The 25,398-nt window shown below is 44.8% G+C and overlaps 1 protein-coding gene across 1 annotated transcript in view; it reads right to left on the bottom strand.

The window, feature by feature from the left end:
- AP3D1 (adaptor related protein complex 3 subunit delta 1) overlaps window positions 1-25,398 on the bottom strand; it is a 131,823-nt gene continuing 106,425 nt past the window's right edge. The window contains 12 exon segments of the mRNA XM_030219918.1: window positions 1-2,846; window positions 3,010-3,089; window positions 3,183-3,304; window positions 4,177-4,262; window positions 17,397-17,488; window positions 18,139-18,328; window positions 19,906-19,953; window positions 20,198-20,391; window positions 20,749-20,823; window positions 20,925-20,979; window positions 21,415-21,516; window positions 22,429-22,594. Coding sequence (XP_030075778.1) covers window positions 2,751-2,846; window positions 3,010-3,089; window positions 3,183-3,304; window positions 4,177-4,262; window positions 17,397-17,488; window positions 18,139-18,328; window positions 19,906-19,953; window positions 20,198-20,391; window positions 20,749-20,823; window positions 20,925-20,979; window positions 21,415-21,516; window positions 22,429-22,594 — 1,306 coding nt within the window. The 3' untranslated portion in view covers window positions 1-2,750.

Here is a 25,398-nt window from a genome sequence, read left to right as displayed (position 1 = left end):
TAGTTTTCAATTTTTATTGGATCACAAAATCATTACAGCAGCTTTGTGGTATTTCTTTCTTGTATAATTAGGGAATGTGAATAACAAATTCTTTAATATAATACATCAGTATGTGAAACTCTCCAAGGAACCGTCACACAGGATTCTGTAACTGAGAATACTCTGCATGCTAAAGTGACAAGTTTTCAGTCCAAGGATGCTGAAAACTATTCTCTTTTTAAAGCCCACTAATTGCAGAAATATTGCCTTTTAAGACAGTTTTAGCATGTTCAGTCGGGGATACACAGATAGGCTGAGTACGGAAGTTGACCAATACCACATACTACTAACCAGAGCAGGGAGCTCGTCAGACATGTTGGGGTAAATCTGTTATCTCATATGTAGTAAACACTGTCACCCACAGGGCAGCCCTAAGAAATAAAGTGCTCCAGCTGAGATGAAACATGCCAATGGAACACCATATCATTTTGAGATTTTGATCCAGTCCTGGTTTTTAATGGCATGTGGTTCCTGTGCTCCAGTTCTTCCAGTCTGCCTGGGACTGGACTCTATGACCTTTGACATTAGATTACTAGTATTATTGGAGCCCACCCAGCTTCTATCTCAATCTCACAGTAATCTACAGGCAGGTAACACTTCCAAGGTGAGCTCCACCTCAACACCACCAACATAATGGTCCATCTGAGGACATGTAGATGTTCTCAGTGTGGGATACATTAAATAAATACCTTCTATACATGAAGATGTACTCAATACAGAAGGGGGTGGGACAAGAGGTAGTGAGGTTCAATAAGAGCAGCATTAAAGGCTCTGCTGCCCAAATTATTATTACAATTAGATTTGCAAAGTCATAAAGGAATCTATGCAGTGGGACAACAGTACTTCACATCACACCACCTGTAGCAGGAAATGCTGTCTTCCTTTAGGTACCTGAAGGTATCAGGTAAATTCGTAAATATATTTTCAGATTCCTCTTGCACCCATCTAACTGCAAAGTGCACTTTCTCTTCCTCGCATTGCTTTTCCACTTCAATGCACCACAAAGCGGAAGGCTCTAAACTAAAACGAGGGAATGTTTGGCCAAGAGCATTATAAGACTGGCTGCTTAAAAATATTTAGACATCACCGACCAGCTCACTCCTGCAGGGACCGAAAGATTGGGTCTCCAGGGCAACCAGGACCACATTTTTTAGTGTTGACTAAATGGTAAGTAACAAATGCCTCCAGCTCCAGAATCCAATTTGTTTTTAGTTGCAATTTAAGTACACCCTTTGATTATTAACTGCCACGGACAAAGCCCAGAACCACCATGGAAAGTGTTCTGCTATGCCAGAATGTGGCCCTACACAAGTAAAGCAAACACCTGAAACAAAATATCAACCTAAAATAAAAAGGAGTTACTTGTACTGTAATTTTTTTTTTTTGGGGGGGGGGGGGGGGGGGGGGGGGGGAGAGAGACAAAAAACAAAATACTAAAAAGCTCATAAAAATGTCACCAGTTACTTGAAAAGGATTTCTTGATTCTCTATGGGTTTTTACATGATCACGGATCTGATCATCATCAGATCTACCTGGCTAAGAATGCTACTGGGGGTTCATTACTCCAGCAACTTTCTTTATTTAGGCTTCATGTGCACATGAGGCCTGAATAAAGAAAAGGTGCTGGAGTGATGCATATATACATAGTCTCTCCTGCACATACCCCATAGCAAGAGCTCTCAACCAGACAGTATTCACCAAGATACAACTCTGTTGTTACATCCATAACATAGAAACTGCTTATTTTTAAGCAAGTAATTTTTCTTTAAGCTACTATTGTAGCACATTGGTCTACAGAGAAGCTAATCAGATCAAAGCAATGCAAATGAGCACACGCATATGGAAGCTCACTGTGCCTCGTAACTTGGCCCTTACTGACCCCTCCTAAGCCTGCAGCTACTGCACTTGAAATAAGGATTTCAGAAGAGACCAAGTCAGATCCATGGCACTAAAACATACAGCTTTGAAAGAACAATGCTTGGGACACAACCCTGAAGCTAGTCAAAACAGGAGATCAACATATCTCACAGAGGTACTGGTCAATCTCCTCTAGTTATCCAAACAAGCAAGAACAAAACAAAATGAAAGCGACATATCTATTAAAAAAAAAACAACTTTGGATTTTCCAGTTTCTTTTGCTACATATTCAGGAATGTGACAGAGCTTCTGGGGTGAAGAAGCAGATAACTTTAAGCCTTTGTTTTACCCTATCCAGTAATGCTATTGTGTGGAGCATGTGCAGAGGGGGCCTGCAATGGCCTCATGTAGAACCTCTTGGCTATTATTCTAAGGCAGCTGGAGCCCATGACACCATGGTACCCCGGCACCCCAAATGAAGCCTCAGTGCGTCACATGTTGTTCTTGCAGAGTTTGTGATTTGGTGTAAAGTACCACCATTTTCACATGAGGCAGCTGCAGGAAATACAGGATTTTTGCTTTGATTTTTTTTTTTTAATGTTGAAATGCAACCGGTTAATGCTACAGCTGAAGGCAGGAGTGGGGAAACAATCCACAATAAAACAGGAAAACAGCTGTAGAAGATGTAACGGCACAGGACAGGAGGTAAATGAAAAGCACAAGCCTGATCGAATACATGCCGATGAGTGAGAAATGAAACATGTTCATTCGGGGGCTAAGGTTGCTTTTCCTGTAACCTTTTCCTTTTTTCTTTTAGTGTGTCTTTCTGTAGTTGTGGTATTGGAAAGGACAGTTCAAGACTTTGCCAGCGTCTCTCTCATCTCATTGAATAGATTTTCCAGCAGTGTTGCTTCATTACACTTCCCATCTATGGACAATGAATTTTCACCCTTCAAAACAAAGCAGAACATTTTTCCTCAGGAAAACCTACTTTTGCTGCATACTATGCAAAGTTTACCAAAAACAGCAGCTCCAAAGTAGATGCCACCCTTTTCAGTGTTTCATACCAAAGGAGGGATTCAATGACCATGAAAACATTTCCTCAAGCCTCACCTTTTTAACCAGCAAGCAAACATGGTGACCTTGAATAGAACGACTGTACATAGATGCGCAAGAGTCAACCCGCTCTACAACTGCAATGTAAAAACAGCACATTTTATTGTGCGCACGCGCACACACAAAAAGACTCTCCCTGCAGCCCCTCCCTTGCCCTACGAGTTACAGACCTGAGAAGTGATGGTGGAAGCAAATCTTTGCTAGGAGGTGCTGGAAAGAGATTGTGATCCCATCCACTTTTAAGGAGCTGGCCTTCAGCTCTCCTGACTCCAGCAACTTAGCAAATGCATCACTGAAAAAGGGTGGGGGTGGGGAAACAGGTGCATCTGTTAAAACTTTAAGATCATGTGCTCTACTTTTCTGCCAAATATGAATATTTTAAAAAATGTAATCTGTCCACACATACAGCCCCAAAACTAAATGTCCCAGACCTATATGATGATGTGGGCATACACAGGCAAAATATTTATTTACTTCAATTTATTAATTCATATGTTGAAAAGTACTGCTTCAAGAAATTAGTATGGACAGCAAAATTCAAACTACTGAAACAAATTTTATGTTATGTGGAGACATATCACCATGGCCTGGGTTCTCATCAATTTCTCTCTCTCTCATGCCCCCCCCCCCCCCAAGCCTTCAACTCTAGTCTCTATGCCCCTCCTCCAGCCAGTCTGCTTCTCTCATGCCCCTCCCCAGCCTTAACCCAATCTCTCATGCCTCCCTTCCCCCCTCAGTCACCAGCTTTTACCTCCTTATTCATAGCGCTGCTTCTGAAATGGCTTTTCTGGCTTTGCATTGTGATTGGGCTCTCCACATACTTGAGCTGCGCTATGCAGAAAATTCAGGAAGTCTGCAGTTTCAAGTCCCGTGAGACTTCCCGAATTTCCTAAACAGTGCATTTCAAATATGCAGACAGCCCAATCGCTGTGCAGAGCCAGAAAAGTTGTTTCAGAAGAAGCGCTGCAACTTGGGGGAAGGGGGGGATCCTGGGCACCAGAGTGAAATTTCTAGCTGCCATAGCGACCTGGCGCTTGGGATTTGTTGAGCCCTGCCTTAGGTACTTATTTCTGGGCTCAGCACACTCCTAGGAAGGAGAGTGCAAGCACCAGTCACATGCGGTATGAAATGTCTCAGAGTGACAGAGAATGTGCAAGCTCTCACCTATAGCAAGGCGTTGTGATCATGTAGGAAGTACAGCTGAAATGCAGTTTAAAATCTAGTTTTTCATGGGATGATCCTTCATCATCCTGGAACAGATCAAGGGAAACTGCATTAAGAAAATGGCCTGGAGGCACCTTCACCTAGTCCAACTGATGGAACTTAAGGACCCTCCACCACACAGACTGTTGAACTAAAACAAAGGAAATGATCATCACAGAGTCTGACAGCACAATGTAACCTGCAGAGGGACATTTCCCAACGGTCTGCATTTTCAAACAAAAACAATTGGGGACCAGGCTAGTACGGACAACAGTGAAATTAACAGAAGGAGAAATGAGGCCTTACCTGATAATTCTTTCCATTAGTCCTTCCCACTATATCAAGATCTGTGGGATAGTTGTGTCCATCAATGAGCAGATGGAGACAGAGAACTGAAAACTGAGCCAAGACATCTCTTGGCATCCAGTCCAGCTCCTCAGTAATTACGTAGACAAGCAGTAAAGAGAAACTCAGAATAAAGACAACAACCTTAAACAACTTGCTAACACTAACTAGACAAGAAAATGCATGAACCTCTTCTTCTCTACAAGTTGTCCAGAGATATGAGAGAGATGCAGGAAGCATCATGCAGAGTGGGTGGGAACCTGGCGCCACCGCCCTGAGGACTGAAGACCAAAATGGCTTCTGAGTGTATCACAATGTCCACCCTGTAGTGCTTGGCAAAGGCAGTAAAGGTAGTTTATGCCCAGGATGCAGGGGCGTAGCTACGGGTGGGCCTGGGTGGGCCCAGGCCCGGCCAAACGACGACTGGAACGGCGACTTTTACCCGAAGTCACGACGACGAACGGGCAGGCAGCGCTGCGGTAGTAAAAGCAACAAGGAGACTGGTTCGACTCTCCGTCCTCCACTTCCCTCCCTCTGCGTCCCGCCCGAAAGGAAATGACGTCAGAGGAAGGCGGGACGCAGAGGGAGGGAAGTGAAGGACGGAGAGTCGAACCAGTCGACTTGTTGCTTTTACTACCGCAGCGCTGCCTGCCCGTTCGTCGCTGTGACTTCGGGAGTAGAATGGAACAGAAGTTGGCTGGGAGATGCTGTGAAGGGGGAGGGGGGAGACGCTGGATAGAAGGGGAAAGGGGATGGACAGAAACAGGATGGGCAGGGGAGAGAGGAGAATTGCTGGACAACAGGGATGGACGGAGGGGAATGGGGAGAGAGGAAATTTGCTGGAGATGGATGGAGGAGAGGGCAGGGGAGAATGGAGAGTTGCTGGATGGAGTGGAGGGCAGGGGAAAGAGGAGAATTGCTGGACATGGATGGATGGAAGGCAAAGGGGAGAGAGGAAATTTGCTGGAGATGGATGGCTGGAGGAGAGGGCAGGGGAGAATGGAGAGTTGCTGGACATGGAGCGGAGGGTAGGGGAAAGAAGAAAATTGCTGGACATGAATGGATGGAGCGGAAAGGGGAGAGAGGAAATTTGCTGGAGATGGATGGATGGATGATGGAGGAGAGGGCAGGGGAGAATGGAGAGTTGCAGGACATGAAGCGGAGGGCAGGGGAAAGAAGAAAATTGCTGGACATGAATGGATGGAGCGGAAAGGGGAGAGAGGAAATTTGCTGGAGATGGATGGATGGAGGAGAGGGCAGGGGAGAATGGAGAGTTGCTGGACATGGATGGATGGAGGGAAGGTCAGTGGAGAATGGAGAGTTGCTGGACATGGATGGATGGAGGGAAGGTCAGGGGAGAATGGAGAGTTGCTGGACATGGATGGATGGAGGGAAGGTCAGGGGAGAATGGAGAGTTGCTGGACATGGAGGGGAGGGGAGGGGAGACAGGAGAATTGCTGAACATGGATGGATGAATGGAGGGGGCAGGGGACAGACGACATTTGCTGGATAGGGGAGAATGGAGAGTTGCTGGACGAATGGATGAAGGGAGGGGACAGAAGTCAGGAAGGAGGTGCACATGGATAGAGGGGATGGAAGAGAGGAGAAATGCTGGACATGGATGGAGTGGAGAGCAGGGAAGAAAGGAGAAATGTTGGACAAGGATGGAGGTAAGGAAAGACAAAGGAAGGAGATGCACATGGATGGAGGGGAAGGGAGAGAGGAGAAATGCTGGACATGGATGGAGGGGAAGGAAGACAGTGGAAGTAGATGCACATGGATGGAGGGGAGTAAGGAGAAATGCTGGATATGGATGGAGGGAAAACTGCTAAGTTTAAGGGCTGGTTTGGAACACGTTGAGGGCAGATACTGAAACTCGAGGAAGGATAGGGGCAGGGCTACAGATGGTAGACAGGACACATAAGGGCACAGGAGGATGGTGGACATAGTGAGTGAAAAAATATCAAATGGAAAGAAGACACTGTGAAAAACAGAAGACACTGGGACCAAAGCGAATAGATCAGACAACAAAGGTAGAAAAAAGTATTTTATTCAGAATTTATTAATTTGAATATGTCATCTTTTGGAAATGTGCATCTGTGATATTTTGCATGTAAGTTTAAATTTTTCTGGTATTGCTGCATGCTGAGTCTGACTTCTTGAGTTAACTTTCCAGTTCAGTATTTTGCCTTCATATTTTTTGATTTCTAGTTCCTTGTGTCATGTCTGTTGTGTCATGTGTTTTTCAAGTGTGATCAAGGTGCAGTATTCTGCTAGCATGTAGTATTTGCAGCCCTTTTTGTTTTGCTTTTTTTCACGAGGTACTGTATTGGTGTTTTAGAGCCTAGTGTAATTACAGTTCTGCCTTTTCAAGCATAAGGTTGTAGCTCATCCTGTCCTTGGAATTAGTGCTGTTATGGTTTTAAAGATATGAGTGTGTTTTTGCACAAGTTTGTGTATAGCATTTTGCAGTGGAGAGATTGTGGGTTAATGTAATTATATTTAAAAATATCAATTTTTCCATTAAGTATGTATGTGGTTATACTGATGCAGGGTAGCTGTTGGGCAGACTACTTAGAAATCCATCATCAAGTGAATTCTTATGCATTATTTTGTACGATCCCAAGAGACACTACTCATACTTATATAGACAGTGCGTGCCCACCCATATTAGCTCTGGGCCCACCCAAAATCTCAGGTCTGGCTACGCCACTGCCAGGATGTCACTGTACCCCTTGCTGAATGAGCCTGAGAGGCCTGAGGTGCCTGCTTCTCTGCAAGAAAATAAGCTGACACAATCTCCTTCAGCCATCTAACAATTGTGGGCTTGGAAGCCATGAGGCCAAGCCTCTTTAACAAAAGGAACAGCCTGTCCAATTTGTGAAACTCATTCTGGATATATATTGAGGCTTCTACGCACACTGAGAAGTTTCAAGAATACCAAACCTCTTTGTCCTCTCTGCAAAAGGACAGAAGCTCCACGTGATTCTCACAGGTCTCCCACTTAGCCATCTCTCTCCTCTTCAATCTGTTAAAAATTCTGCTGCACAACTAATATTCCACCAGTGTCGTTATGCTCATATTAGCCCTCTCCTCACGTCACTGGCTTCCTATCCGTTTCCGCATACAGTTCAAACTCCTCTTATTGACCTAGAAGTGCATTCACTCTGCAGCTCCTCAGTACCACTCCACTCTCATCTCTCCCTACATTCCTCCCTGGGAACTCAGTTCACTGGGTAAATCTCTCTTATCTGCACCCTTCTCCTCCACTGCTAACTCCAGACTCCGTTCCTTTTATCTTGCTGTACCATATGCCTGGAATAGACTTCCTGAGCCAGTACGTCAAGCTCCATCTCTGGTCGTCTTCAAATCTAAGCTAAAAGGCCATCTTTTTGATGCTGCTTTTAACTCCTAACCCTTATTCACTTGTTCAGAACCCTTTATTTTATCATCCTCACTTTAATATTCCCTTATCTCTTGTTTGTCCTGTTAGTCCCTGCTCGACAGAGCTTACAATCTAATTAGGACAGTCTCTTCATGTTCAAATGTACAGCGCTGCGTACATCTAGTAGCACTTTAGAAATGATAAGTAGTAGTAGTAGTAGTGATTGGTTAAGGTTAAATGTAGATAACACTTTTGGAAGAAAGGAACCGTACTGCAGGGAGACCTCTGCCTCCAAAAAGCGAACAAAGGGATCCCAACAAGAGAGAACCTGAAGCTCAGCCACCAAGAATGCTGTCTTTAGTGTAAGATCTTTCAAGGAGGCCTTACAGAGTGGCACAAAAAGGAGGCTCCTGAAGAGCCCAAAGGACTAAATTAAAGGTTCCACTCTGGGCACAGCATATGAAAAGGAGGCCACAAGCGGCCTGCTTCCCACAAAAAAACGAATAATATGCGCGTAAGCTTTAAGAGATGTCTTCTGTAGTTGGCCCCTGAAACAGGCCAAAGCTGCAACCTGAACTTTTAGAGAACCCAACACCAATACTTTCTGAAGTCCTGCTCAAAGAAATGCTAGTATGTACGTGATCTGAGCAGAGAAGGGAGATGTTCTGAGCGCAGACTATCAGCCCTCGAACGCCCTTCCCCACCCTCACATACACCATGGATGTAGAGCATTTCCAATCCCGAAGCAAGGTAGCAACGACAGAATCAGAATAACCTTTTAATCTCAACAAGCCCTTTGAATGGCCAAGCCCTAAGACCAAAAGGGCACGAATCCTCCATGAGCACTGGATCTTGCTTTAGTAGGCCACGTACCCTTATCCAGCAGTCAAATCAGGCTTGTGTACCATGGCCTCCATGGCCAATCCGGGACGACAACTATTTGACCTTTTCAACACCCAGCCTACCATGGGCCAAGGAGGAAAGACATACAGGAGATGTCTTTGGCCAGGGCTGCAGTAGGGCATCAAGCCTGGTTCTGATGGCCAAAGAACTTGGGCACTTTATTTATTAATTTGTACAGCGCTGCGTAACCCTAGTAGCGCTCTAGAAATGTTAAGTAGTAGTAATAGTACTTTGGCATTCCTTTTCATCGCCATCAAGTCCAGAAGTGGAGAACCCCATCGGTCCACTATCAGCTGAAACTCCTAGATGGTTAATTTCCATGCTCCCGGGTCAAAGGAGTGACTGCTGAGAAAGTCCGCCTCCACATTCAAGGACCCTGTGATGTGAGCTGCTGACAAGCAGAGAAGATTTTTCTCCCCTCAACGCATGAGGAAGGCCACCTCCACTGGACTGCAGGCCCCACCTTGCTTGTTGATATAAGCCACCGCTGTCGCATTGTTGAAGAAAATCGGACCGGGGCCTCTGTCAAAAAAGGAGCAAAGTTAAGTAAGACATTCTCCAAGCAATTTATCAACCACTGATACTCCTGTTCTGTCAAGGTGCCCTGTGCCAGATGGAACTTGTAATGAGTTCCCCAACCAGGCTTTCTGGCGTCCGTTGTCACCACTTCCCATTGTGTTATCGGAAAAGGAGCTCTGACGATCAAATTCCTGGGCAACAACCACCACTGCATACCCTGTCTGGCAACCAGCATCCAAGAAAAATGAAGGTCATACACTTCTGTGACACCGGAAAACAGCGGCTGAAAAAAAAAAAAAAAAAAAAAAAGATTCCTGTAACGGCTGCATATGAGCTCTTGCCCATGGCACCACTTCTACTGCCATAGTCATTGATCCTAGTACCTGGACATAGTTCCAGACCCTGGACCTACTTCAACTGAGAAAAAGACACATCTGTTGAACCAGCTTTGACTTCCTGTGCTCCCGTGAAGATGATCACCTCCTATGTTGTTGAACAGAACGCCCAGATACTGCAGCATTTGCGATGGTTAGTCTGCTCTTCTCAAAATTGATCACAACTTTGTCGTCACTGAACTGGCAAAATAAGACGACCCATGAATAAGCTAGTCATCAAGATACGGGTGAACTCCAATTCCCTAGTGCCGAAGGAAGGATACCACCACCATAACCTTGGTAAACGTTCTTGGAGTTGTTCCTCTCTCTCTCTTTTGGGAGTCACGATCGATGCTGGCCTTACCTGCTCTGTTCATATCTCTTCTAATTTCAAAACGCTTTTATAGATTGTGCCAAATAAGATCGCTACGCCCTTTCTTAGAAAAGAATGCTCTTCATGTCTTGACATATGTGTTGGTCCTCTCTCACAATGCTCTGTTCAATGGATTGCAACAAAGATCTGCATCGTTTGTAAATACAGAATACTGTGGTGAAGCTGATTTCTGGTTTTGCAAATATGACGTGATCCCTCTTTTGAACCAGGAACATTGGCTTCTGGTCCACCTACATATCCAATACAAAAATTTGGTCTTAATTCATAAAATGCTTATTTCTGGCCAGCCTCCCATTTTGTTACAATATCTCATCTTATATTCCCTCCTAGATTTTATGTTTGTCGGATCAACACTTTCTTGTTGTGCCCTCCTTCCATCTGATATCGCTTACTACCTATCGGAAAACAATGTTTTCTGCCCCTGGTCCTAATCTCTGGAATGACCTTCTCTTTGGAACTTTGTTTAATACGTTCCCATTCTGGTTCTTAAAACAGCTCTCAGATCTCACTTTTTCAGGTGACTGTATGAACCTATGGCATGATTGTGGCCTCTTGGTGTGGGCCCACAGGATGAGACACTTGGCCTGCTGGCTATTAATTGTGAACCTTCTCTATATCTTCTCTTCTTCCTTTCCATTACTGTTTGGTGTTTTAGCTTTCCTTTATTTATTGTAGTTCAACTCTTACTATGTAAACTGCTATGATGGCTTGTACCCTTTGGCGACGTATCAAGAAATAAAGAAATCTTAAACTTAAAACTCAAACTGGAAGTGACAGCCCAGCACCGCAAAACGTAGAAAACTCTCATGCGGCAGCCACACAGGCATATGCAAGTACGTATCCTTGAGATCCAGGGTGGTGAGAAACTGTCCCCACTTGAACAGAGGCTATGACTGCTCTTAGCGTCTCCATGCAAAAGCAGGACACTTGGAGGCCAGCAGTTTAGACCTTGAGATCTAAGACCGGATGTAATCTTTCTTGTCCTGGTTCAGCCTGGGGAACTGGAACAATGGCCCGGAGCACCAGCAAGGATTCTACAGTGGCCTGAACCTCAATTGACTTGCTTATCTTTCGAGAAGGAGACTCAAGAAGAGAAGAGCAACCAGGCAGGAGAACTCCAACATGTAACCTTCTGTAAGAACATCCAGAACCCACTGGTCTGACATGATTTTGGCCCACTCCTCCCAAAACTTCCACCAGAAGAAGAGTGGACCAGCCTCACATCACTGCAAAGGTCTGGAGGCACTGGGCACACTATCTGAGAGGACTTCCTGTCCGCGCGAAAGGAAGATTTGGCATGCCTAAAAACGGGACTTCTGACCACACCGGTACAGTCTGCTGTCTCAAAATCAACAGCCCCCTGAAGTCGGATGACCAGAGGCTTTTGGCTTATCCTCTAGCAATCACTGTGGCTTAGTTTCCCCCAGTTCTTTCACCAAGAAACTGAGATCTTCTTCAAATAGCCACCTGTCTTGAAAGGGCAGTTTAACTAGCCCTGACTGACGCATCCACTACTGAATGCCACAACCAGAGCTGCCATCATGCCATGACAGCCAAAGGCATACTGTGGGCTATAACCCGTAGTCATAAATAGCATTCGTCAAATAAGCCAACCCTGCTTCTAGCTGGGCATTATGGCGCTCATCTTGTGTTGCCGACTGATGATGCCATTTCAGGCATGCTCTTGCCAAGAACAAACTGTACACTGTCACTTGAAGGCCCAAAGAAGACACTTCAAAGACTTGTTTTAGCAAGCTTTCTAGCTTCTTATTCTGTAGGTCTGTTAGGGCAATGCCCTTTCCACCAGCAAGGTGGTCTTCTTAGTCACCGTTATAACCAGGGAGTCCACCCTGGGAAGCTGCAATTTATTTTTTCCTGTAGAGTTAATAGGTAGAGGTGACTCATGGCTATTCCCACTCTCATCCCTGCGTACAGCGAGACCCATTCTGATGTAATCAGGTCCCGAATGTCTGGATGCATCAGGAAGGCCTTAGAAGGACCTCTAAGCCCCCTCATGATTGACAAAGATGGAACTGCTGACACCAAAGCAGAAGGCTCTTCAGTGGAAAGCCCTGCCAGTGCCTCAAAAATACGAGTACTGAGCTCCTCTTTATAAAACAACTTCAGTACTTTCAGATCATCTCCCTCCTCTAACGGTTCCTTCAACAATGGCTCCTCTGAATAGACTGAGACCATATCAGATAAGGAGGGAGAAGCAAAGATAGCTTCTTCTGTCCATTCCTGGAGGTGTGAACAAGATCTCTTAGGAGCCAGAGAGGCAGCAGGGTGAGAAACTGAAGCACATTGCAGCAACTCTGACTGTCCCTGTTTCAGTAAATAGGCCTGGTGTAAGAGCAATATAAACTCCAGAGAAAGTGATGGAGCCTGGTGCGGACGCTGACTATCGAGATAAGCAGGCTGTTGTATTCTCACAGCTGAGAATCCCCAGCTACCAGGCTCACTGAAACCTATGCTAGGACAATAGAGGCTCGAAATGTCAAGGCCTGCTATTCAATCAACCTGAAACAATTTGTTTACAGTTGTGGAGGTGCAACCTGGAACACAAGAAAACTGGGCCCAGGAGAGTGGAGCTGAATTCTAGACAAAGAACAAATTCTGCAGGACTGCTTGCCTGAACCAGCTGTCTCATCAAGTATCCTGCTCAAGGCAGTAATGAGATATGAATGTATGAACAGATGACTACGTTGTAAGTCTCCTCTATGGAAGCTGACCTCAGGTGGCTACTGACAGTCATTTCTCTGAGCCTTGACATTTCCCTCTAGAGTCAGCCCAGCCTGGGCATAAGGAGATGCAATCTGCTAGCCAACTGGAAATTGTGAATTTGCAGAGGCCTACCCCCATCCTGTTTGGGTCAAAAGAAAAGCTGGATGGACTGTCTATGGGCTTTAGTCCGCTCCAGATAGAAAGCTAAGGTTCAGTTGCAATAAAATGTATGCAGTACACTCTTGCCAGGATGGGCATATGGTTTTGGGAAAACTGTTGGTAAAACGATTGACTGATTAAGCTAGAACTCAGATAATATCTTAGGAAGGAACTGAGGGTGTGTGCAGAGAACTACTTTATTATGGTGAAACTTGGTGTAAGGTGGGTCAGCTACTAGGGCTTGAAGCTAACATACCCTGTAAGTGAACCACCACCAGAAACACAACTTTCCAGGTCAAATACTTCAGATGACAGGAATTCAAGTGGCTCAAAAGGAGCTTTCATCAGCTGGATGTGGACAACGTTGAGATCCCATGACACAGATGGATGTTTAATAGGGGTTTTGTTAATAACAAACCTTGCATGATGCGAGCAGCTAGAGGCTGTACAGAGATAGGCTTATCTCCTACACAGTGATAAGCAACTAATTGCACTGAGTTGAACCCTTACAGTGTTGGTTTTCAAACCACACTCTGAGAAGTGCAAGAAGTATTCAAGCAGTCAAGTGAAGGGATCTAAAGCTTTGTTCTCACACCAGACAGCAAACTTCCTCCACGTAAATGAGTAACTTCCTAGTGGAGTCTTTTCTGGAAGCCAGCAATATGCAGGAGACACCATTTTGCAAAGCCAATGTTTCAAATTCTATGCTCTCAACATCCAAGCCGTGAGGGCAAGGGATTGGAGGTTGGGATGCAGAAAAGACCCCTCGTTCTGCTTGATAAGGGTCAGAATATAGTCTAATCTCCACAGATTTCAAGGAATAATGCCAGAGGAGGGAACCTGATCTACCTCGGTGTGCAATTAGGAACAGAGTTCTATGGTCCTGCTTGAGCTTCAGCAAAAGTCTTCTTTATGAGAGGTACTGGAGGATACACATACAGAAAACCCACACCCCACTGTAGGAGAAAGGCATCTGATGCTAGTCTGCTATGCAATCTGAGCCAGGAGCAGAACTGGGGGACCTTTTTGTTGAGATGAGGGGCAAAAAAGTTCCACGGGGGATGGGGAGTCCCCCACTCTAGGAAGACTTTACAGGCTACACCCGTATTGAGATACCACTCGCGCAGTTGCAAAACCCTGCTCAGTCTGTCCTGCCAGTTGTCCTTTCCTGGGTGGTATGTGGCTTGGAGGTCCATCCGGTGAAGGAGGGCCACATCCCCCCCTGCTTTCTGACACAAAATGTTGCAACCTGGTTGTCTGGATAAGAATAATTGGTTTCACACACATCTCCAAGAGCCTTTAGAGCGTTCCAATGGCCCTGAGCACAAGGAGAATGATATAGAGATCTGTTTCCTAAGTAGACCAAGTCCCCTGGGTGTGAAGCCCATCTACATGAGCTCCCCCATCCTAGGTTGGATGAATCCACTGTTAGCAGCTTCTGAGGAGGTGGAATTTGGAATGGTAATCCCACAGTCAAATTCATCCAAATTGTCCACCAGAGAAGGCATGAGTCAACTCTGGAGGAGGAACTCTGGATGACATCCACTGGGTTCTCAGATGTCCAAGATCACTGGGAAGTTAAGGTCCACTGGGCTTCTCGGAAGTTGAGATGTGCCGTGGGTGTGACATGCACTGTTGAATCTCAACATTTGTCGAGCTGTGACCTGCTTGCTGGTTCGGACTTGCGAGGCGAGTGCTGATAAGGTCTCTGCTCTCACTTGTGGAAGAAAAGCCCAAGCATGCATGTATCTAGTAGGGCTCCTATGTTTTCCAGTCGCTGTACTAGGAGAAGGTGGGGTAGTTTATGACGAATCCTAATACCCAAATAGCATTCCTGTGATGTGTTCTTGACCAGCCAATCCTTGAGACAGGGAAACAGGCATACTCTCAGCCTGCGTAGATACGCTGCCATTACTGCTAGAGATTTGTTGAATACCCTGGGAGCTAACACGAGGCCAAATGTCAGTATGCGATACTGGTAATACTGTTTCCCTATTCAAAATCTGAGATACTTCCTGTGAATGGGAAGTATCGAAATGTGGGTATAGAAATCCTTTTTAAGTTCAGAGAGCATAGCTAATCGTTTTCCTGAATCATGAGGAATTTGTTCAGGTCCCTTAGGTCTAGGATAGATAAATAGCACTGGGTACATTTAAGAGACATCTGTTTCCAACTTAAATGGTATGGCAAAAGCCAGCTCCCTGATAAAAACTGGTGAAAGAAATCCTCAGATGGAGATTTACCTCTCTCTTGAGGTGGCAAGGGATCAGATGGTATCCTACAAGACTCCTCCTCTGAGAATCCTATGAGCTCAGGATCCTATGAGCAATCCCATTCAGACTCTTCACCATACTCAGGTTGTGCCTGCCTTGACTCAGTAGACCTTATGTCTGTGCCTCGAAGAGCGCTGAGGTATAGCCCTACTCTCCAACTCTGGGGAAGCTTCCTCCCTCAACATCAAAAACGGTACTATATGCATTGAGGTTGACAAGACACTCTTCGAGGTGCTGTGCTGGTGTCGAGGATCTCTACACTGGCATGGAAGGAGCCTCAGGAAGAATCTGGGCTAGATCCGCAGTTAGCATAAGCGCCCTCAATGCCTGAGCAGTTTTCAACTGCAGCATCTGAGCTAGTTCCTCCTTAAGCATGGCTCAGAACTGCTCATCAAAGGATAACCTTGGCAAAAGAGGAAGGCAGCCAGACTGAGGTGTTGGTGTTGGGACCAGTAGCAAGGACCTGGCTGCTGGGAGACTTGTGTACCGGCACCTCTTCCAGGTACCAGCGCTGCCAATGCCCTGGCACTGTGCACCGAGAAGGTCCAATGCTTATGCTTCTTGGGCTTCCCCCAATGCAGAGCATCACAGTCCTCGATGAGGGTGATCTCAAACCGTGCATGTCCACGGTGTTCGGTTCGATGCCGACACGGTCCCAGAGCTTACTCCTCACCGCCTGATGTCGGGGGCAGGGGTGGAGACCTCCTCGATGGCGGTGAATGCCCAGTGGAAACTGAAGTCTTGGCAGCCATCGAAGTCAACGCTTTCGGTGCCGATGTTGATGTATTGGTCTCAAGGAGCCAACAACGCTTCTCCTGTTGAACCTGCTATGCTGTCTGTGTCCTCAGCTGCATTTCCAAACAGAGAACAAGAGTTAGGATCATGGCCTGGTTCAAGGCACCCGATGCACCAGTTGTGCGGGTCCGTCATGGAAATCATCAAATTACACTAGGCGCACCTTTTGAAGCCACTGGTGGGGTGGGGTTGTCTTCTTGGACATTGAGAAAAAGAATCGGGGCCAATTAAATTCAATTTTGAGATGGAAAAAGGGGCAGTGTTTCAAATCGAGGTCAGGGATCCAGACCTAAAAGGGCCAAGCAATACATGAAAAATAAAGGAAACTTAAGAACCGAAAAACAAAGAAATTAAGGAAAACTGAAGAAAGGGTAAAAATTAAAGGAAAAATTATCCAAAAGAACCTGAAAACCTGCACAGGAAGGCGCAAGAAAAAAAAAAAGCACAAATCACACTTGTGGGAAACACAAAGTCATCTCCTCCCTGGCTCCACGGAAACCAAGACTGAAGGACCCGAACTGCGAGTTGGGGAGGAAGGCACCAGCGCATGCGGGTGGGGACACTGCTAGAAAGTTCTTGATCTTGCTGCTAGTCAGCGTCAGTAGGCTCCATTGGATGATGTCACCTAGCTGTGAAAATACAACAGCCTGCTTTTGTTTAAGATTGCTGTGCTGGAAAAGGAAAGCCCTACATGAAACAGGGAGATGTGAAGGGAGGGAAGAAGAAATTCGTGGGGCACCTAAGACAGGGATCTGAGACCTCCAGACCCCAAGCTACCTGTAAAGCTCAACTGGGGACCAGATGACCAACTGGACTAAGAGCAAAACACTCAGAACAAGAAGCTGAAAAATGTGTCTATCCACTTGCTGTCAGAAAATACAGAGGAGCTGGACTAAATGACAACTCAGTATTCAGTTCTCTATCTTCACCTGCTGGTTGATTGATACAACTATCCCACATGTTCTGGAATAATGGGAAGCTATATAATGGAAGATGCTGTTTTCCGTTCACTTTTGGTTTATGTAATGAAGGGCACTTAAAATTAGTAAACCTTAAACTGTTTGGGAAACCCACCCATCATGTCTCCAGCACACCTGGAAGCAAGCAGTCAGGTTAGCAAAGAGTGCCAAGTGTGAAATCATATAAGCTAGGATAGGACCAATGCACCATGCGTAATGTAATCATCATGCCACGGTTTCTCCCATTCCCAAACAGTCAGGGAATAATAGATAATCAAGTTAAACTGTCCACTAATGTTTTGTGCAAGGGCTTTTCAATGTTTGCTGCAAAGCAGAGGAAGTACACAGTACTTACTTGACTATGAAGGATAGTGTTCCTTTCAGTTTCTGAGGCATGACAATGTTCTGGATAGTGAACACAAACCGACCCTCATTAGAGATTCCTGCAATGGGGAAAGGGGAAGAGAAGGAACCAGCATATTAAAAATGTGAAGAGAAATTGCCTCCTCACTCACAAACTCCCTTTCTGCTCACTCATAACTAGCTTGCACCCAAATGCAAGGACAAAATCAAGACCTCCCGACACCCATAACAATTTAGTTCGAGATTTCTTCATTGCTATTTCTTCCATTTACAGTTCCTCCCTCCTGAAGCTAATTTATCCATGTTTTCTACCGTAAGTAGTTAAGAGTTGAATATTTAATTAAATATGACTTTCTTGCTGTATAAAATTGTTTTACAACAAACTGAACTGGACTGTCCGTGAGACTAGTGGCTATAAAAACACACTCACTGGAATTCCAGAATACGCACTCAGTGTTCAAACTGAACAAAATCACTGAATAAGCAAAACTTTTCCAGTCTCCCATTATCATTCTGCAAAACATATTCCCCATATGCATCACTGCCACTGTTTACTTAGATCACATATATAACAGAAACAAAAGTTGTTTGTCTCTACTACTGTATCTCATTTACATAAAACAGAACTCCCTGTGCACCATGGACAGTCTCATTCCTTCCTGCAGCAAGATCTAGAGCTGATTCAGGCTCCAGGCCTCTGCATATATCTCCTATTGTCCACTGGACTTACCAGGAGGCAGCTGGAATGGAACTGGGATGCCATCATGTACGGATACCCCATCTGGCCTCATCATTTTAGTGTTGAGCGAATCCAAGACATTAAGCTCCATATTCTTGACAAAGCTACTGCTAAGGTTTTCCAGGATGACAGAGACAGTGACTTGGCTTTCCTTCTGAAGGTCACCTTGAATGTCATATGTCTGTGATAGAGACAGAATATGGGCACTTGATACATTGATATTTTGATGGGACCACTACTACTGAAAATGGATCAGGATCTTAGGCACATTTTGACTGTATGGGAGGAGTTTCGGAGGAAGTGGGGACAGGGAGATGGGGTCTCCACTAGGGCGGGGATAAGATGGGAGCCGAAGTTCGGGGCCAGGAAGCATAATCAGGTTTTTGTGCGATGGGATCACTTGGGCCTTTCAAGTTTTTGAGATGTGCTCCAAGGGGCCCAGATTAAGAGCTTTGAGGAATTGAGGTTACAATATGGACTCCCTGAAGGAGATCGTTTTTTCTTACTTACAGATTAAGTATTTTTATGGGAGCGATGGGATGGAGGGGGGGCAGCCCTCAGGATAAAGAGAGCTTGGAGAATTTATGGGGTATATTACGGAGGGTGCCAAGATCCATCTCGGTGCTATACAAATTTATGAGAGGCAGTGACCCTGCACCCTTTCGCTTCAAGGGAGCATGGGAATCAGACTTAAATTGCTGCTTCAATGATCAGGAATGGGAGAGGATATGTGGGGAGGTTCAAAAGGCCTCCACGTGCGCTCCAGTGCAAGAGAATGCATACAAGGTGCTATCGAGGTGGTATTACACTCCTGAGAGAATTAGGGGTATGTACCCTAATGCTTCTGACCGGTGCTGGAGATGTGGTAAAGACAAGGGCTCATTTCTGCACATTTGGTGGTCCTGCCCCCGGTTGATACTGTTTTGGAGGCAGTGATGAAAGCATTGGTAAGAATGTTTGGAGATTCCATGGTGTGCAGTCCCACAGGTGTGCTTGCTGGGGATGTATAATGACAGTGACTCATGGGAACGGAGCAAATGTTACGTTGGGGTCTGGCGGCCAGCAAAATGCCTGATAGCTCGGAAAATGGCGAGTTACTGGCCCTCCTTCCTTGGGGGATTGGAAAGCAAAATTAGAACAACTCGTAGCTATGGAACGCTTAACGGCATACCGTAGAGATGGGGAGCTACAGCGCAAGAGAGGATGGTCTCAACTGCAAGAATGGGTGGGGACAATCAAACTTTGATAGGAACGGGTGATAGTTGGGGAGGGGGGAGGAAGGAAGGGAGGAACAGAAGAGGAGGGCTAGAGGGGGAAGTGAGGCAATTATATGCTTGAACAAATTTAAGGGGGTAGGACAGAGCTGAGGGTGTAGACCCTTGTTTATAGTGATTGGGAGTTGATAGTTCAATTTTCACCATAAGGGTGACTGGGTTGTTGTTTTGTTCTTTGCTGTTATATTATATGGATGTCCAATATTTTAGGTCAACTTGGCATTATCTGTACTGTCTTGAATGTTGCAAGTTGCTTCATTAATACAAATATTTAAAGTGAAAAAAAATGATCAGGGTTTAAAATGCATGTCACCAGCTCGTCCTGCACTGGGCACCACACTGCACACTACTTTAATTGCAAAGTGGTTTATGCGGCAATGTCAATGGGACTGCTGACCATTCAAACTGTGCCAGAGTTTTCTATGGAGTACAACCCGTGATTTGTAATACATCATTGTGTTCTCTACTGCTATTGTGTACTCACCATTTTTAATGTAAGAATTCTCAGCAAGGAGGCAATAGCGGACATGGGCTGAAAAACAAGACAGCTCCGTTCAGAAGTCAGAACCATTAAAGAAGCGTTTTACGCTGCAAAGTGAAAGATTACAGGAAATAAAGTGATTGTCAGCATTTACTAAACTCTGAACTAAAGCTCTCTCTTCAAATTTTATCTGCAGGTTTCTGGTTCAAAAGACTATTTGTCACAAAGCAAAGGAAAGAAGGAAGGGGGCTACTGAGCAGATGCAAGGCAGTGCCTCAGGTCAGTGGGCAAATACCGGAAGTGCTTCATCATCTACTGTTCCGTTCTGCAGAGAATCAGTTGGCTGCTCTTCACTTTGCTGCCGATGCGACTTCTTTCCAGATTTTTTTTCTTCTTTTGATTTTATTTTTTCCTTTTTGTGTTTCTTCTTATGCTTGGAAGGTTTCTTACAGAAAGATAAAGAAAAGGTTACGAGAAATTGGTGCCTTTCTAGTTCATACAAGGGATCAGAACAAAGTCCACTACAGCATCATCTGCATACCAGCTCTTTCCAGCAGCTGAATAAATATTTATTAAAGTCAAACAAATGGTGTGCTGGTTGATTTCCATGCCTATTCATACCACTTCCCATCACCGCTGCCTCCTGCAGTGTTGCTTTCCCCTTGTTAGATGCATCACATGGTTTGTTTTAGTAATCAAATAAACATGCCCAATTTTGAAGTGGGTAGGAGTGAGTGAAATTTCTTGGCAACGAAACCCCACGACTAATTTTTGCACAATACTTGAGTAAGAGAAAAGTTCCACTATAAGAGCGTGTAATTTGTGATTTACCTAAAACTCTCTCACCTTTTCGTTTTTCCTCTTCATCTGCATTGTCTACCTCTTTGTCTTCCTCTAAAACAGCACCCGATTTCTGGCTGGCTCTGAACAAATAGCAAGGTCATTGTACTTATGAAATGTCCTTTCATCCACAGGGACCTCAATGCTTTCTCATTACAGCCCCTCTCCCTAATTATACTAACCTGGGACTGAACAGGTGGGGTTGCGGCTGATAACCAGAAATCCAAGTCTCGATCCCTGAAACCCAGAGGGCAGACAAATTTAAAATACAAAAAAAAAAAACCCCACCACAGGAACAACAACAAAAAAAAGGACAAGTCCACATTCACCAATATAGCCAACCCCCTCATCTAGCTCGAGTAACAAAACCAAGGGAGGTAAAAATGCCAATATCAGACAGAAGAGTAGCTTTGAAATTGTGAGAAAAAGAAAATCTAACACACACCAACAGTCAAAACAAAAAACTGCTCACAAACAAGAGGGCAGGATATGAAAATAAAACGCGCTGTGAAGCTTTTACATTGCACAAATTCATGCCTACACACTATTACTGAAGCAGGAGGAAAGATTTCAGCTGTATTGGTGCAGCACAGTGCTTTGAAATCCAGGTGTTACTCTCCTTTATAATTTTTTTTTTAACTGAAAATGGACCACCCTACCCCTCTTTCTTACATCAGCTGGGCCACCTTCAAGTTCTTTTGTTGGCTCCTCTTTGTTCTCCAGGCTTGAGGAAGACTTCTTAAGTTTTTGGCTCTCCTCTTTCTCTCGGCTTTTCTGCATTTTCAGACAAAGATATTCAGTACCTCCACTGATAGGTTTAAGGACAAAATACACAGATTTGGAAAGGAAGGCTCCAGGATTTAACCAACAAAACTGAAAGGGTTAATAACAGAGCTGCACCGAATAGCATATTTTACTATTTGGCCAAATACGAATAATGGGCACTGAGCTTTAACATAAATAATAAAAGAAGCAACGTGAAATCAGACATCACTTGTTTATTTCAGTAGGATTTAGCCCCAGATTATTCGTATTTAAATTTAAATCACTATTCAACCGAATACAAATAATGTATTCGAAGCCGAATCAAATCTAAATTATTTGGTACAGCACTAGTTAAATTCATTTTGAAGTTCAAACACAGATCTAAAACCCCATCCATCACTGCTGCTTGCTGTCCTTTTTCACATGCATCTATCTGCCCCTTTCCTAAATCCTCTTCCTCTGTAGCAGTATTCCTCTTCCTTACCCCCAGAGGTCATTAAACTTATGTACACCACTCATTCATTTTGAAGAGTTTTGAAACACAGCCTATGACAACTGTTGCATTTCTCGCCATCAAATTGTTGTATTAGGGATTTGTTTGCAGCAAGACTTTGGTTACATACAAACATTGTACTCTGACCCAACTTCCAAATGCATTCTAGGGCCTGCAGTCCTCTACCCCTCCCTCATAAAGGCTAAGACAGGCAGGAATTAAAGGGTGGGGGATGATGGAGAACGACATGACATGCTCCCTGTTTCACATTTATGAGCCTTCTCTCCAATTCATGGACACAGCCCTAGGTGTCTCCTGCACATCCATCCACCTTGCTAAATTAATGAGTACCCATCATGTACCCAGCAAATACGTGCCTCCAGCAATATAATGAATCAGTCTCCTCCCACCCCCCAACACATACTCACCTTTTTCTCTTTCTTCTTTTCTCTCTCTCTCTCTTTGTGTTTCTTTTCCTTCTTGCTAGGCTTTTTACTCTTCTCATTTGCAGCGGTACCGTCTGTGTCTGGTGATTTCAGGCTGTCTGGGGTCTGATGCCTCTGCACAGGAAGCTTGTCACTATCTGCTAAAGGCCTAAAAAAAATCCGCAAGATGATAAAATGTTCTTTCCATTGGAAGGTTTTCCTTCAATCATTGGTGCATTCCTAAATGTGCTGAAGATCACATTTTGGCACTTCTGAATGCCCCAATTTTATTTTTCTTTAAATGTTAATCTATTTTTTTTTAAACTTACCAAGAAATTTAGTTGCTTCTAATGCACTTAAAAATTGGGGAAGTAACAGGACTGTTGGGATTTTTCCATCTGTTTCCTGTCCCTGTTTTTACATATACTGTCAGAGGTTTTAGATGATTTTAAGAAATTAATCACAAAAAGTGCCAGTCATTCATGTAGCAAAACCAAAGCTCAATGCACGACACCTCCAGAGCAGTCTCCATGTTTCTAGATGAACTGCCCCAAATCGTAACATTCTAGGAGTGATTTTATTGTATCTGAACAGTGGGAATGGGAATGAGAGGAACAGATGCTATGTGTTGTCACCTTAGTGACCTCTATCTCAATTCCTTATAAGCTATATTTGAATTGCCTTTCCAAAAGCATTGGGAAGTAAAAGTATCAGGATGGGGTCTGCACAAAGATCTCTGACATTTCCATAGGCTACAGTCAGGGTTAAACCACATTTAACAAATTTAGTGTAGTCTTTGTAACAGAATGAGAAGCCCTAGTTATAAAAACAGAAAACCCCCAATAAACTCACTTTCCCCTTTGGGGATGTTTTGCAGTTCTAACTGAGAAACCCCTGACAACTGCCCTATCTTTGCCATATTCAGATGATGTGATCTGGCTCCTGCCATAGCAGCTGACCCTCCCTCTCCCTCTGCAGCTGTACTGAACTCATGGAGGCACAGAGTAGAAAGGTGTCACAGCAACACTAAACAAGGAAAAGGTACAGTTGCAGCCATAGCTGCTGATGCAGTATGTTTTAAAAAAAAACCCAAAACCAACATAGCCTCACTGAAAATCTCTCTCCAGTCAAATACAGAACAATGTGATTAATGAGAGCGGAGAGGGAACTGAATGAATGAAGCATTAAAAAATGTATTGGAACATGTACATAGAGGTGTATTTTCAAAGCACTTAGACTTACAAAGTTCCATAGCAACCTATGGATCTTTGTAAGTCGTATGGGCTGATGATCAGAAGCAAACGCAGGCGCTAGAGGCTGTTAGTGCCATACTAGCACCTGCATTTGCTACTGCCCCCATGATCAGAGCCCCCGAGCGTGTGAAACACGTGCTTGCGGGCTCTGAACGCAACTAGAATGTAAATGCATGCAAACAGGGCTCAGCGCAAATGCATTCTAAACCTATTCATCCCCAATGATCAGCGATCAGCGTGCAAAAAGACGGGCTTGCTGGACTGTGGCAAACCCTACACCAGCTTGGAGCTGGCGTTGGGTTTGCAGACCATTGGGAGGAATGGTGAGCCCTGTCCAGCATGCATTTGCATGCTAAAAAGGCCCCCATTCCCCCAATGAAGAAGCCCCCATAGGACCTTGACCCGACCGACAACCCCCCCCCCCCTCCCCAGCGACAGGGGGCTGGAGGTCTGGTGGACCTCCGGTTCCTCCGACACAGGTTCAGGGGGGCTAGAGATCCGGTGGGTCTCCAGCCCCCCAAACCCCCCTCCAGTATTCCTGAGATGTCTCTGGGGACCAGTGGCCCGCGGTCAATCCCCACCCTACACCACCTGGTGGTCTAGCGGCCCTTCTCCACCCCCCTACCTTAGGTTGGAGGAGGGAAGGTGGCCTCCCTCCTCTTCAATCGCGCCGCCTGCAAAATGGCGGTGCTCAGACCTGCCCAGTGTATCCTGGGATGCGCTTGGGAAGGGCTTCAACACTTTATAAGGGAGTTTCCCAATGCTTCTACCCCATGATCGAGAGAATTGCGTGAATCTCTGATCATAGGTGCGGTAAAGCCCTGCACTCTTCCAGCGTGAGGCTTTGATCATGTGCCCATAAGTGCTTTGAAAATGAGCCCCATAGTCTCTATCTGTATGTTTTCCCTTTGTGCCAGCACGTTCTCTCTGCCTCTCTCACACCTCTCACTCTCTGCATTAATATTGCATTAGAAAGGGGGAGACCACAAAGATGGGGGATTGAGAAAAAGAGTGGGCAAAGACAGGGTAAGGAGTATTACTGCTAGGGATGATGAAGACAAAATATATCGATCTTTAAGGTCATGTAAAATAAATAAATAAATAAATAAATAAATAATAGAATTCACCAAAAGAAGGTACCTAAAATTTAATTCTGCAATGCAAAAACTAATGTACTCAGGATCTTAGTATCCTCCCAAAGCCCCTAATTGGTTTGAAAATGTTTGAGAACAGATGGAGAGCTTAGTTAAGAGGTAGGTGATCAGTCTTTGGAGGGGAGGGTTGGATGGGACGATTATTATCAGGCTGACTGAGATTTGGATGATGTGGTGCTAGAAAAACGAAGTGCATGTGCAAGGGAAGATGATCTCCTTGATTTACCACATCCTCTGGCAACGAGTTCCAGAGCTTAACTATTTGCCGAGTGAGAAAATATTTCCTCCTATTTGTTTTAATAGTATTTCCATGTAACTTCATTGAGTGTGCTCTAACCTCACTTGTCGTTCCAATTTCCAGATCATTTATAAATATGTTAAATAGCACTGGTTCCAGTACAGATCCTTGCGGCACGTCACACTCCATTGAGAAAAACGGACATTTAACCCTACCCTCTTTTTCTGTCCAATAAACAATTCCTAATCCACAACAGAACATTGCCTCCTAGCCCATAACACTTCAATTTTCTCAGAAGTCTCATGAGAAACTATCAGAAGCTTTCTAA

The sequence above is a fragment of the Microcaecilia unicolor genome, chromosome 11 (assembly GCF_901765095.1).
Source record: "Microcaecilia unicolor chromosome 11, aMicUni1.1, whole genome shotgun sequence".
NCBI lineage: Eukaryota > Metazoa > Chordata > Amphibia > Gymnophiona > Siphonopidae > Microcaecilia > Microcaecilia unicolor.
This window is presented reverse-complemented; position numbering and strand designations above follow the sequence as displayed.